At 58.4% G+C, this 14685-nt stretch overlaps 1 protein-coding gene across 3 annotated transcripts; it reads right to left on the reverse strand.

The window, feature by feature from the left end:
- Positions 1 to 8057: 8057 nt before the first annotated feature.
- Positions 8058 to 14625, reverse strand: TNNT2 (troponin T2, cardiac type). 3 transcript variants are annotated; one of them, XM_079327205.1, is made up of 13 exons: positions 14569 to 14625; positions 14014 to 14046; positions 13491 to 13526; positions 13228 to 13249; positions 12313 to 12373; positions 12105 to 12221; positions 11409 to 11486; positions 11196 to 11306; positions 10712 to 10821; positions 9829 to 9919; positions 9406 to 9446; positions 8850 to 8896; positions 8058 to 8237 (listed from the first exon to the last, which is right to left on the reverse strand). In XM_079327205.1, the coding sequence occupies exons 5-12, from the start codon at positions 12364 to 12366 to the stop codon at positions 8887 to 8889; spliced, it is 612 nt and encodes a 203-aa protein (XP_079183331.1). In that variant the 5' UTR covers positions 12367 to 12373; positions 13228 to 13249; positions 13491 to 13526; positions 14014 to 14046; positions 14569 to 14625; the 3' UTR covers positions 8058 to 8237; positions 8850 to 8886. The 3 variants fall into 3 exon arrangements, with proteins under 3 accessions (XP_079183331.1, XP_079183329.1, XP_079183330.1); XM_079327203.1 differs by lacking the exon at positions 8850 to 8896; XM_079327204.1 differs by lacking the exons at positions 8850 to 8896; positions 13491 to 13526.
- Between the last annotated feature and the right edge of the window lie 60 nt (positions 14626 to 14685).

The following is a 14685-nucleotide window of genomic DNA, read 5'->3' on the forward strand; positions in this document are numbered from 1 at the left end:
CACCTGTTTTCCTTCTTCCCAAAAGAGAAGCTCTTCCTTCCTTCCTTTCAAACTGTTGATGGGTTTGTGTCCATGGGGCCTCCAGGCTGCAGCTGGGATTCAGGAAATGCCAACAATTGCCAGAATCCTTTAGCTGCTCTCCTCAATGATGCTGTTTGGAGGCTGCAGTTAATCAGAGGGCTCAGGAACATCCAGCACTGATTGCCCCATCCAGCAAACACTCAGGAGCTGGTTCCCATCCTACCCCAGTGTGCTGCTGCCAGCCAGGACCCTGTGCTGGCTCTGCCCTCAGTCACAGGGCACTGAATCACCCTCTGGAGATGTTTATCTTTAGCAGGAGAGACCTGGATTGAAATCAGGCCGTGAGTGGATCTGCTAAGAGAGCTGGGGTGAACCTGGAGCTCCTGAGCAGTGCAGAAGTGCCAGGCTGAGCTCGGCAGGGCACTGATGTGCCCAGGGATCAGTCCCATGGGGGATCTGCAACCAGGAGTGCCCAGAGCCCCTCCAGACTGACCTGCTGCTCCCTGGGCAGCCAGCTCAGCCTTGGGATGAGCTCTGGGCACTGAGCAGGGACAGCCCCGAGCTGCTCAGCCCCAGGGACCAGACTGTCCTCCTCCAGCACCCAGAAATGCTTCTGAGCCTTTCCCAGGACATAATTACATCAAAGGGTTTGAAACTAAACAAAAACCCTGAGGTGAAAAGCCTCTCAAAGCCAAACGTTCCTTTTTCAGGATATGCTGGTCCAAAAATTTGAGAATAACAGAATTTAGTTGCTTTTAATATTCAGTTAAATGTCATATTCAGTTGAGTTCCGTGTGCTGTCGGTTTTCTGTGAGGTGTGGCAGGCTGGGACAGGGACGGCCCGTGTGGCACAGCCGCTGCCACACCACGTGAAAAGTGCCGATAATTGCTCTATTTTTACAGCCCATCAGCAGCATCTGATTCACTGCCGAGATGAAAGCGTTCCCCTGGATCAAAGTGTTCCCTCTTTGTCATGATATCAGTCGGATCTGTGGCCGTGCCAAGGCACAGCCGTGTTTGTTGACTCTGGCAGATAAAAGGTGTGAGTGGCTCCCAGCCCTTCCCAAAGCTGGAGCAGCCAGCCCAGCTCGGATGGAGCCTGTCAGTCCCGGCTGAGCCTGCAGCGCTGGGTTTGCACTGGGGACTCCCCGTGGTGGCCTCTGGACACCCACAGGGGGCCAAGAGAGAGGAGGAAGAGCAGCTTCTTACCTGGACAGAGACAGAGCGAGGGCAACAGCTCCAGACTGAAGAGGAGAGATCTGGATGGGCTATGAGGAAGGAATTCTCCCCTGGGAGGGGGGGCAGGCCCTGGCACAGGTGCCCAGAGCAGCTGTGGCTGCCCCACCCCTGGCAGTGTCCAGGGCCAGGCTGGACAGGGCCAGGAGCAGCCTGGGGCAGTGAAAGGTGTCCCTGCCGTGGCAGGGGTGGAACAGGATGGGATTTGAGGGCCCTTCCAACCCAAACCACTCTGGGATTCTGTGATAAACCAGCAACTCACAAAGACAGGACGGAGTGCTGCAGCTTTTAACCCACCTCAGCTGGGTTTAAAACCAGAGCTCAAAGCCATGTTTGTATCAGACAAGGACATGAACTTGAATTTTCCACCTCATCAGCAAGTGCTGCCCCCGCTGAGCTGTCAGACAAGGGATGCTTTCCCTTCCTCTGCTGCTCTTCCCTCCTCATCTTTGTTTGTGGTTTAAGGCTCAGGCTCACGGGCAAATTGGGATAAAACCCCTCTGTTCTGTGCAGGTGCTGAGGCTGCAGCAGCCCCAGAGAGCAGGTAGGGGTGAGGGAGTTGTGGCAGCTTGAGACAGGGGTCAGGACTTCAATCACCTGCACCAGAGCAGCTTCTCTCATACTCATTTCTCCAGCAGGACAGCCAAAGTGAATTGCTGTGTAATGAGGGTTTTCCCAGCCTTGGGTCATTTCAGTAATGAAGGGAAAGCCTGTGAGTTCACACCTGGGCATTTGCATCTCCTCCAGCTTCCAACAGACCCAGCAGTGGAGCAAGGCACACAGCTCCTGCAGCGAGAGCCCCTCTGGGACCCTGCTCTTGTCTGCTGGAATCCCATCCTTCACCAAACGTGCTCATGGAGGGTCTTTGGCCGTCAACAGTCCTGGGACCTGAGACCTTCCACCAGAGAAACCCAGAGTAAAACTGAACATTGCACCCACGTGTGAGCAGTGCAGCCACCTACACCCCTGACCGTGCAGTGCCTCTCCGTGCCCCCCCTGCTGCCAGCACCGCCCCGAGCCCCGGCTTCAGCCCCCGGCTGTGCAAGGGCGGCACCCACAGCCACAGTCCCGGCTCCGGGACAGCCCATCCACCAGCCGTGCCTCGGGAATGCCATGGGGCAGCCCCCCGTGCCCCTGCACCCCCCCATACCCTGTGCCCCTGCACCCCCCATCCCCTATGCCCTGTACCCTGTGCCCCTGCTCCCCCCTATCCTCTGTACCCTGTGCCCCTGCACCCCCCTATCCCCTGTGCCCCTGCACCCCCTATCCCCTGTATTCCCTGTGTCCCCCCATCCCCTGTGCCCTGTGCCCCCTGCACCTCCCTATCCCCTGTGCCCCTGTTCCCCTGTGTCCCCCTATCCCCTGCACCCCCCCATCCCCTGCACCCCTCATGCTGCCTGCACTCCTCATGCTCCCTGTACACCCTGTGCCCCCTGCACCCCCTTCAGCCCTGCACCCCCTGTGCTCCCTGTATCCCCTATGTCCCCTGCACCCCTGTATGCCCTATGCCCCCTGCATTCCCTTAACCACTTGCACCCCCTGTACCCAGTGCTGCTGCTCCACCTCCCTCTGGAGGAGTTCGACAGGGACTGGCACTGGAGGTACCTGTGTGTGGATGTGCACACCTGGGATTCTGCACACATTTGTGTGTGTCTGTGTGTCTGTCTGTGTGTGCAAGGCAGCCCAGAGCAGGAGGGGTCAGCAGAGAGCAGCAGGAATGTCCTGAAGATCTGCGGCCTCAGGACTGCAAAGATGGGTTCTGAGACCTGTCACTGAGGAGTTTGCCAGAGATGACACCTGGGGAACACTGATAAAGGCTCCTGTCTCACACTCTGCTCCTGCAGAGCCTTGTGATGCTCAGCTGGGGTGAGCCCCAGATCCATGGGGTGAGTCCCAGATCCATGGGGTAAGTCCCATCTCCATGTGTCTTTGGGAGGGGGTGGGTTTGGTTGGGAGCTGGGGCTGAGCAGGACCAATGCCCTGCAGCACTCCAAATGTGCCATCCCTTGCCTGTGCCTGCCAGAGCCACCCCTGCACGGATTACTCTGGGGCCCAGCACCAGCTCAGGCCCACAGGGACTGTCAGGGCCCTCAGGGATCCAGAGCTGGGCAAAGGGTAGGTCCCAGCTCCAGGAAGGATCAACCCCTCAGTCTCCTGCCAGGGGCTGCTGGCCTGCACTGAGGAGCAGAGTTTACACCCAGGCCCCACACTGAAACCAGGGCATGAGAGCACATGCAAAGGCAGTGATTCACACATCACCAGGAAGCTCATTTTCCTTCCACCAACTGCCAATAAAATGCTGCTTCCAGACAGCAGCCAAAGCCTCTTCTCTCCATCCCAGAGCATCACCGCCTGCTGTGTCAGCAAGGCTGGTCCTTATGGACACGGGAATTGTGTCACTGCCAAACCCAAACCCTGCTTGGGGTGCATTAAAGGCTTCGTTGGTGACTTAACACATCTGTGGAATCAGCAGAAACCATGGATGACTTTAACCAATTAAAGGTCGTTAATTGAAAGCTGTGAATGAGCTGCTACGGGCAGTGATTTACAGGGCTAACACTCAATGAAACTGGAAGTTTTATAAGGCACTTAAAAACAGTCATGAGAAACTTGCAAACGCCAGCTGTTTGCAGGAACAAATGGAACTGCCCTGCAGGGGCTGTGTGAGGAGGCCATGGCACAGCAACACCAGGACTTGGACTCTGAACATGAGGGCTCCACATTTGGAAGGTGTTGCAAAGTTAAGCATTTATGTCCTTTTTCTGTCTTTTAATCTACAGGTGGTTGTTGAACCTGACTTGCAAGAAATCCAAGGTTGTACTTCTCCATTTTCAGCAGTTTTTGGTTGTTATTGGACCTTGGCTCAAGCTGAAGGCTGGGCATCCATTGCTTATGTGGGACAGTGGCACTGTGGATCAGGGCAACAAAGGCACCCTGTACATGAATTCACGGGTGATGGAAGCTGTGAATCCCACAGGACACTCCAAAGGATGGGCACTGCTGGCTGCCACAGTGATGGCATCCAGTGCCACCTGCCCATGCTGCCCTGCACACCCTGGATGGCACCAAAACCCAGACCTGGGCAGAGGGCACTGGGGGCACATGGGCACAGGAGTCAGGCTGTGTCATCCTGCAGTGCTCCCACCCTCTGCAGCCCCACAGGACCCAGGTTCCCCAGCCTGCACCCAGAATGGGGCTGACAGGCTCCCCAGGGAGACAGGCAGGAGAGGCAGAGCAATGTGCACCCACATGTGCCTGAGGGGAAAAAATTCTTCCAAATCTCCGTGCTTGAGCAGGGAGGTGGGGCTGGATTACAGAATCACAGAATCATGGGATGTTCTGAGTTGGAAGGGATGCACAGGGATCATCCAGTCCAGCCTCTGGTCCTGCCCAGACCCCCCAACAATCCCACCCTGTGCATCCCTGGCAGTGCTGTCCAAACTCTCCTGGAGCTCTGGCAGCCTCGGGGCTGTGCCCATTCCCTGGGGAGCCTGGGCAGTGCCAGCACCCTCTGGGGGAAGAACCTTTCCCCAGTATCCAGCCTTTCCCTCTCCTGGCACAGCTCCATCCTAGTGAACCTCCCTTGGCCCCTCCCAACCTTCACCATTCCTGATCTGCCACCTCTGAGCTTGGGGTGAGAGGATCCCTCACTCTATGCCCCAACTGATGGCCTCAGTGAGAGGTCCCACATCCCATCTGGTGAGACCCCGGGGCCCTGGCAGAATTCCAGCTTCAAGAGCTTCTGCTCCATTGTCCCCAAGGGTCTGTGAGCCACTGCAGCCCCATCCTGGCCTGTAGTGCTGTGGGCACTTGCCTGACCCTGGCTCCCTGGGACACACATTGGCCAGACGGCCCCAGGACAGCAATTCCAACATCTCCTGTGCTGCCCAGAGCACCCCTGGATAACAGGAGCTGGCCAAAGCCATGAGCAGGCAGTTCCTGTGTGGGATGCAAGGGCAGCACCAGCCTCTGCAATATTTCACTGTGGCTTTGCTCTGGGTCTTGAGCAGGCAGAGAAGAGCACGAGGCTGCCTCAGCCCCAGCACTGCTTCAGCACAAGCACAGCCCAAAACACCACCCCAGCATTTGTCAGCATCTTCTCAGTACAAATATATCCTCCTTCACATTTATTCCACCTTTGGGGACAGTGGGACCCTGGGGAGCACCCTGGCATGGGAATGCAGCAAGAGACCACAAGCTGCAGGTTTGTGAGCCCTGGCACAATTCTGCTGCAGGCTGGGCTTCTCAGCAGTGCTGGGACACCTGTGCTGGACACTGCAGGAGGAGGATTTGGACCCCGGGCTGGCAGCAGCCTCTGGAGCTTTAAACTCCTGCCAGGACATTGGCACCACCCTGGTGAGGGCACAGCCTTACTGTGCCACACAAGCCCTGCAGTGCAGCCCCCAGCACACTGCAGCTCCTGCCAGTGTCTCTCCAGTGAGGAGCCAAAGGCTCCTGGCTGCCTGCACTGCACAGACTCTATGGGACACAGCCTAACCCCCAGGCTCATGCTGAGACTCCAGAATTCTCACAGACACTGCTCCCATCAGCTGTGCTCCAGAGAGGTGCTGCACTAGGGGCTGCTCCTCACAGGATGGAGCTGGACTCAGTTATCCTTGTGGGTCCCTTCCAATGCAGGGAATTCATGACTCTATATCCATGTCCTGTGGCAGAGATGCTGTAGCCTGTCAGGGAATGTTTCACCTCACAGCTCCTTGGCAAGGTGCCCTGCTATTCCTCACACCAGAGGCAGTGCCTTAATCTGGTGGCCAGAGGTGCTGCTGCCCATGGGGACAGTGAGACCACACAGCAGACCTGGAGGACACCAGAGCACTGCAAACATGGAATCACTGAATGAATTGGGCTGGAAGGGATCTTAGAGCTCATCCCATTTCACTCCCTGCCATGGGCAGGGACACCTTCCACAGACCGGGTTGCTCAGATCTCCACAATAAAGCACTTCAAGGCTGTGCACACCCTGCATGACCCTCCCCAAGCTTCTCCTGGAATCCCTCACTCTGGGCAGTGCCCAGCACCCTCTGGGGAAGAACCTTTCCTGATACCCAGGCTACCCTTCCCTCGGCTCCTGTCACTGTCACAGAGAGCAGCGATGGGAGACGCCCCTCGGGAGGAGCTGCAGCCCCTCGGGGGGTCCGGGGAGAGCTTCTCCCGAGCACCAACACAAAACCTGTGCCATGCTCCGGCCATGCTGCACCCTCCTGAGCCACTGCAGCCATCCCACAGCCAGGGCAACCCCCGGGGAGACGCCAGCGAACAGCCCAGGCTGCCGTGCCCCAGAGGACTGAGCATCCTGCTCCCACTGCGCCGCTCCCGAGCACGGCAGCAGCGCTGGGACTGGGGTGGGATGGGATGGGATGGGAGGGGCGCTGACTCAGGCGCTGCCCCGGCGGTGCCAGCGCGCACTGGGGAGGTGCCGGGCGGTTCTGGGCGGTGCCGGGCGGGCGCAGGGACTCGGGCTGGAGCGGGGCCGGGAGCTGCCGGGACAGGCAGCGCTGTGGGAAGCAGGGAGTGCCCGGGTACCCCCGCCCTGGGCGCTGCCAGCCGCAGGGACTGCACGGGCCCTGCCTCCTCCTGCGGCCAGCTGGGAGAACGGACTGCAGAAGAGGGGATTCCTTCCAAGGCAGGCACAGCTGACTGTCCGGAGCCCCCCCCGTCTCCTATTGCCGTGCATCAGGCAGGCTGGAAATGCCACTTGCTGGACCATCACCCTCTGGCTGTTTCATTTTCCAGATGTGCCACCCTGGCCCTCTCTCCCCTTTGCCCTCCACAGCTCAGTTTTGAAGAGGGAGGTGGTGGGGACCTGATTGTCCTCCACTTGTGCCTCAGTGACTCTGAGCTTCCCAGTGCCTTATTACCCAAAACCTGGTGGTGTGTGTTGAAGAAGGGAAAATAAATCTTCATCCAACAGGAGCAGACAGGAGAAACCTGCAGGACACTCTCACATCACCAGGCAAGGGATGGGGAGGACAGGCAGCCCCAGCAAGGGGGACACAAAACATTCGCCAAGGGACAAGATCCACCACCCTGTGCATCCTCCCACCTCCACTGCTCTGGGAAAGGCTTCTCAGATGCTGGTTATCAGCAGCATGGGACAGGTTGTCATAACATAACAGGGCAGCATAACAGTCCTGTTATAACATCTGTGCCTGGCTGCCAGTCCAGGTCCGAATCCAGGACCAGATCCAGGTCCAGACCCACCAGGAACACTGAGGGGTCTGCAGGCGATATGTCCTCAGGGACAGCCCATGTGTGACATGCTGCAGATTGCCAGCCAGATGGAAGAGATCTGCCCCCTAAAGCACAGAGTACCAGCCTCCCCACCTGGATTTATCTCAAGGCTTCATTGCATGCTGCCAGTAACATGCAGAGGAGGCAAACAAAGCTGGTCAGAGCCTTTAGCAAGAGCTGGAAATAGGGATGGAAAGAGCCTGGAAGGTGAGTTAGTGACTGTTCCATGGGCCAAGGAGCTTGGAAGCAGTGCCCCTGTCCATGGTGTCTCACAGGGCCAGCTGTGACCAGAGGGGAGCACGTGGGGTTCTGGTATAGCAAAAGCAGAACAAAAGTGGCCATGACGAGGATTGCAGCAAAGTGCTCAAGGTCTATCATCAAACCTGCCAAGGACTGTAGCTGAGATGGTGCTGAGAGGCACAGGGACAGTTACTTGGGGGTTCTAGGTGGTTGCTGTGACCTATCACAGCCCAGGGAGCAGATAGGCAACTCCTCGAGGTGTGCTGAGCCTGTGCTGTGTGCTCTAGAGCCTCAGGATGGACACACCTGCACCCCCTCACCACCTCTTTATTTACAGACACAACAGCACTGGGGGGTGGAGATGGGAGGCCTCTGCCCCCAGAACCCCCATTCCTGCAGCCACTGCAGCTCCTGGGGCTTGGCCTCCTCTCCCCCTGAGCCTCTACTTCCAGCGGCTGCCCACCATGGTCTTCCCACGGGCACCCTTGGATCTGCAAGGGAAGAGGAAAAGCATGTGCAAAAAGGCATCAGTGACCACACAAGGAGGATGAGGTGGGTGTTGGCAGTGGTCCTGCAGCCTTTTCCCGTTGAACACTGCCCTGGGGGCTGAGGGTGTTCACTGGCCCCGGCTAAATCTTGGCACTGAGTCAAAGTGCCTTGGGAACAAGCTCATGAAGTTGCCAGGTGATTCTAAGGACCCACCACTTCCTTCCCATGTTTCTCTCCCTCAAGAATCATTCCAAGAAGAATTGACAACTTGCATCTGTGGCTGCAGAGGCATAAAAGCAGCTGCAGGATCCTTCAGGACCCAGCCCATCACTCCCCTTAACCAGCACAGGGGAGCAGGCACAGCTTGGTCACCGGGCAGCACAGAGGAGGAGGAGGGTTGGGTGGGCAGGGAAGGGCATTTCTGGCTGCCAGTCCTTGGGATTGCTCATCCCTGAGCCCTGCTGCTGCCCTGGGGCCCCGGGGTCCCTGCAGTACACGTGGAGTGGGGCACACAGAGGACATGTGCAGGGACACAGACACACACAGAGCACCTGTGCAAGAACACACACACACACACACACACACACACACACACACACACACACACACAGCACCTGTGCAGGGACACACAGCCCTCAGAAATGCCTGTACTCACCCTTTGCTGCAGGATCACACCGTGGTGGGGCAGGAGAGAAGAGAGACTTGGTGTAAGTGGGTGGGAGATGCTGTCCCTCACACCTGGGGTGAGCTGAGCACCTCCCACATGAGGGGGAAGTGGAATGGGGATGTGAGAGCACTGAAGCATTCCCCATGCAGGTAACACAGGCATGGGTCAGGTTCCCCTGGCCTTGTGGGCCTGCACAAATCCCACAGCCCAAGGCACTTCCCCTGCCAGACAAGCTGGGATCTCCAGCAGCTTCCTGAGATGCTGGGCAGAACCCCTGCAGGGGTGGCTGGAGACTGGAAGGACCCCACAGGACACAAAGCTTCCCATGCCAAGGGGGGGTTCTCCCTGGGGTCCATCCCCTGCAGGTCCAGGAGTGCCAGACACCAGCAAGACCAGAGGCAGGAGGGGGAAAGGGAGGAGATGGTTTAGGAAGGGAGATCCATAGGGAGGGAACTGGGGAGCTGGAAGGACAGGAGGTGGAGGGGGGATGTGCAGCCACTTACACTTTCTGGTGGTCACTGATGCGGTTTCGAAGGACATTGATCTGCAAGAAAAAAATGGTGGGTGGTGAGGTCTGATAAGATGCACCAGATTTGGTATAAGGGCTGGGTGAAGATGCATCACTGCTCTCTTTTCCCCAGCAGTTTTTCTGTGGGGTTTAGAATCCCAGAATCCCAGGCCAGTTGGGGTTGGAAGGGACTTTAAAGCTCCTCTCACTCCACCTCTGCCATGGGCAGAAACCTTCCACTGTCCCAGGTTGCTCAGAGCTCCATCCTGACTGGCCTGTCATGTGTTTGCCCTGTGGTGGTGCCAGGAGCACATCCCCAGGAGCTGGCAGATCACTTGCACACCTCAGCTCATCTCCTGGCTAGGGAGCAGAAGGAGCCATCAGGAACACAGAGAATCACAAAGGCCCTGGGGCTCACCTCATATTTCTGCCGCTTAAACTTCTCCTGCAGATCAAATTTCTCAGCCTCCAGGTCATGGATGTTCTGCCACAGCTCCTTGGCTTTGTCCCTGCAGGAAGAGCTGGCTGGGGACACTGGGGATAGTGCAGGGAAGGGCCATGGCTCCCAGAGAGCTCAGTGCAGGGATGGGGCACTGATGCCAACCCCTCACCTGCTCTGGAGACTCCGAGACAGGGACAGGTTGTCCAGGCAGTGAGCCCAGGACAAGAACCATGAGGTCAGGACATATGGGGACACACATCCCACACCTGTGACACTGGTTCCTCAAACACCCCTGTCCCACCTGTGTGACCCTGGCTCCTCAGGGCCCCCCTGTTTCACCTGTGTAACCCTGGCTCCTAAGACACCCCTGTCTCACCTGTGTGACCCTGGCTCCTCACACACTCCTGTCTCACCTGTGTGACCCTGGCTCCTCACACACTCCTGTCTCACCTGTGTGACCCTGGCTCCACAGACACCCCTGTCTCACCTGTGTGACCCTGGCTCCTCAGGGCCCGCCTGTCTCACCTGTGTGACCCTGGCTCCACAGACACCCCTGTCTCACCTGTGTGACCCTGGCTCCTCAGACACCCCCGTCCCACCTGTGTGACCCTGGCTCCTCACACACCCCTGTCTCACCTGTGTGACCCTGGCTCCCTCTCATGGCTGGTGCCACCAGCCGCAGCCCAGCCACAGTGGCCCTGCACAGCCTTGCAGCCGTGTCCCCGTAGGTGTCACAGCCCATCTCCAGCTGTGCCAGCCCCTCGGCTGGAAGTCCCGGGGAGGTGTCCCTAGCCCGGGACCTGCCCAGGAGCCAGCACAGGGCTCCTCCCTGCCCATCCCCCCTGCAGCCTGTGCTCACCTCAGCTTCTCCTCGCTGAGGTGGTCGATGTTCAAGGGCTTCCGTCGCTCACTGAGGATCTTCTTCTTCTTTTCCCGCTCCGTTTGCTTCTTCCCACCCTTTTTCTCTGACTGAGGAAACCATCAGTCCACTGGAGAGAAGGAAGTCTGCCCAGCCTTTGCTCTCCCCCATGCCCGGTTCTGCACCCAACCCCTCGGTTTTTGGGATTCCCAGAAGCACATGGAGTCCTCGAGGACATTTTGGCAATAGTGACAGGACATCTTGTCCTGGTCGCCATCCCTGTCACTGAGGTGAGGCTGGATGCACATCTGCAGAGCTGAGTTCAGGGCAGCTCTGATCCCACTTTGGCCCTGTATCCCCTGACCCAAGAGCAGCTCGCTGCCCTCTCCTGCCTGTAAACCCCACCGTGTCCCCTGGATGAGGCCAGCCCATGGCTGAGCCCTTCCCAGGAGCTCCATCACAGCCCCCTTGGGAAGGGTCCCACCTTCTGCATGTAACCCCCAAAGTGCAGCATGTTGGAGAACGCCTTCTTCTTCCGCGCCTCCTCCTCCGCCCTCTTCCGCGCCTCCTCCTCCTCCTTGCGAGCTCGTTCTTCCTGCAGGGCCAGAGGGCGGTCAGCAGTGGGTGGATGGACGCACGGCTGGTGTCCCCAGGCCTCCCACGCCCGTCCCCAGCCGCGTTTCCAGAGGACACTCACGGCCATGCGGGCCTGGCGCTCCTTCTCCCGCTCGCTGCGGATCCGCTGCTGCTCCGCCCGCTCCGCTCGCCGCTGCTCCTGCAGAGAGGGGACACCGCAGGGACTCTGCATCCTTCTGCTCCAGGGGACACCGCCCTGACCCCAAGAGCCCCGAGAGCCCCAAGGGAGCCTGGGGACAGTGACCCCGGGGAGAGGTGCGTGGGCATCAGGCACACAGCAGCCACACCAGGGGCACCCCAGTGACCAGGGACAGGAAGGGAAGGGCTGCAGCTGTGCCAGGGGAGGCTCAGACTGGACATCAGGGAAAGGTTCCTCCCCCGGGGAGTGCTGGGCACTGCCCAGGAATGGGCACAGGCCCAAGTCTGCCAGAGCTCCAGGAGTGTTTGACACCACTCTAAGGGATGCACAGGGTGGGATTGTTGGTGGTTGGTGATTATTGGGGTGTCTGTACAAAGCAGGGGTTGGACTGGATGATCTTTGTGGGTCCCTTTCAGCTCATGGAATTTTTTGGTTCGCAAGAATAGAGGTGCCTGCCAACCATTAAAAAATGGCTTATAAAAATCTGGCTTAATCCTCAGGCTCTGTCCTGCAGGGCCAGAGATTTCCCAGGCCTGCCAGGACTGTGGGGAAGGGACAGTGCCTGAGTGGCCCAGGGAAGGGTGGCAATAGCCAGAGAGGGGAAAGCTGAACACATACAATCCTGTCCTTGAGGGACAGGAGCTCCTCTTCCTCCTTCTTCCTGCTCTCAAAGTGGGCTTCGATGAGAGCCTGCAGCTCGTTCAGGTCCTTCTCCATGCGCTTGCGGTGAATGTCCTGGCCGGACACAAACAGCCTCCAGCAGCTGCCACACACCGGGGGAGCGGGAGGGAAACGCCCCCGGGGTGGGAACGGGGGCACAGCTTACATCAAAATCCAGTCGCTCTCCATCGGGGATCTTGGGAGGCACCAGGTTGGGCATGAAGAGCCTGCAATGGAAGGGGAGCACGATGGGGCTGCAGCTGCTCTGGGACAGCATGTGCCTTCCATCCATCCACCCCCCTGAGCCCTGAATCCCCAGAGATGCAGTGGGCATAGCTGGAGGAGAGGGAGTGCAATGCATCCTGCTGCAGCTGCCAGCTGGGTAGCCACACAGGAAGACCTGTGGCATTCCTGGGAAACACTCCAAGGTGCCTGCATGGCTGGAATAGCTCTGCAAGCTGCAGACAGCATGGCCAGGGCTCTTTGCCAGGCCTCCTGAGCTGGCAGCCACCCACTGTTGCCCCCAAAGGGCACCATGTGCTGCAGTGTGACCTGGCACAGGCAGCTGGGTCCTCTCATCCTGCGGGGCTCGAGGGACAGCAGGAGATGCTCAGCAGGGGCACAAGGGGATGAAGGGATGATAGCTGAGGGCAGATCTGCCTCCCACACTGCAGCATCTCAGAGGCCCAGGAGGAGCCCCCATGTTCCTGGCAATGGCTCAGTCCTGCTCCCTCGGGCTCAGGTGCTGGCACTCGTGGAAATGTGCACCTCATGCTCTGTGTCCCAGGCTGGGATGCTCACACACATACACACTTTTGCCATGGGTCACAGGGCAGCTGAGCTCCTCCTAAGGAACATACAAAATGCTTTAGCACTGCCTAAAGACCTCCTTCATGGAGTCTCCTTCATGTGTTTTGCTGTCTGTTTCTCTCCCTTTTTCTCTCCATGTCTCAGTCCCACCCTGTTTCCATGCTCTGGAGGCTCCCTGTGCCCTGTCCTTTATGGACCAGGCTCTGGCACATGAAGCCTCTGCTCTGGCACAGCTCAGACCTTGCCCCAGTGAAAACCCTGCCATACTTACTTGGGTTTTGGCTTCGATTCACCTGCAGGTCCCAGGATCAGGACAGAAAGACAAGGTCAGTGTCACCAAGGAATTTCCTGTCACATCTTGACCCACCCCCCACCTCGAGCCCAGCCCTCCCTCTCTCCCAGCAGCAGGGGCTCCACAGGGACATCCCCCAGCAGTGACGTGCCAGCCCAGTGCCAGAGGATCCACTGTGCCCTGGGCAGAGCAGCTCCTGGGACCCCCCAAATCACACAGAAGGAACAAGGGTGATACTTCACCTTCCCCAGGCTCCTGCTCTCGGTCTCCCTCTCCACCTGTGCAAAACACAATGCTTTGTGTCCCTGTGGCCAGTCCTGCCCAGGGACACTGTGGGGCAGCTGTCCCCCTCTGTCCCATGGTTGTCCCTACTTAAAAGCCCAGCTTCATCTCTGCAGGATGAATGGGAGGAGATCAGGTCCCTGAGGGACATTCCTCACTCACAGGGTGGCCAGGAGAACCCCAGATCCTCTCCAGGAGGAATTCAGACAAGTTTTGCAGGAGCTCAGGCTGGAAAAGCAGCAGTACCTCCCTCTCCTGCTGTACTTTGGGTGAATTTCTGCCCAAGGCAGCACAAATCCATCCTTCCCACTGCCCCTATCCTGCTGGGGGATGTGGCTATGGCAGCTCTGCCCATTTACCACAGATTGTCCCTCTAGCAGCAAACAAATTCACCAGAAAACCCCATTACAAGGGCCCAGTGTCTCAAGGGACTGGATCAGGACTGGAATGGCCAAACCCATCTCCCCTCTGCTCCAGCTTTACCTTCTCCTGCTGCTTTCGTTTCATCTTCTTGTTCTGTTTAAAAGCAAGGTGAGAACATGAGCACCCCTGGGTGAGGGCAGTCCCATGCCCCAGCACAGAGGGGTCCCAGCACCCTGACTGGGGGTCACAGCTGGGATCTGAGCCTGCCCCAGCAGCAGTGACAGCACAGGGTCACACACCATGCCCCAAAGCCACCAGTGGTCTCTTGATGATCAGACCCATCACAGCTCAACCCCAGCTCTGGAAACCCCCTCTAGGGCAATGGACCCCTTGGTGAAACAGGTTTGGCCCATTTTTGGCATTGTTTCAGAGGGCTGGGCACAGCCAGCAGCAGCAAACACCATTGTCCTCATGCCTGTAGGGCCCAGGCAGAGAAGGGAAGGGCATCTCAGTTTGACACCCCCTTACTGAACACCAGATCTGGGGGACAGCTGCCCCTCTGTGATGTCCCCTTGTCACAGCCATGCTGGGACATCCCAGCCCACAGCTAGCACCCCCTGGAGCAGAGCATGGCCCAGCCAAGCCACGAGAGCTCCCTGGCACAGCCCCCCTCACCTTCTGCCTTGGCTTCCTGGGTCTCCTCCTCAGCCTCCTCTACCTGCTCTTCCTGAGCTGTGGAATAAGGGGCAGGGTGAGTCCAGGGTGTTCCCTGGCTCCCTGCAGCTCCTGCTC

This window comes from Erithacus rubecula (genome assembly GCF_903797595.1).
Source record: "Erithacus rubecula genome assembly, chromosome: 26".
Lineage (NCBI taxonomy): Eukaryota > Metazoa > Chordata > Aves > Passeriformes > Muscicapidae > Erithacus > Erithacus rubecula.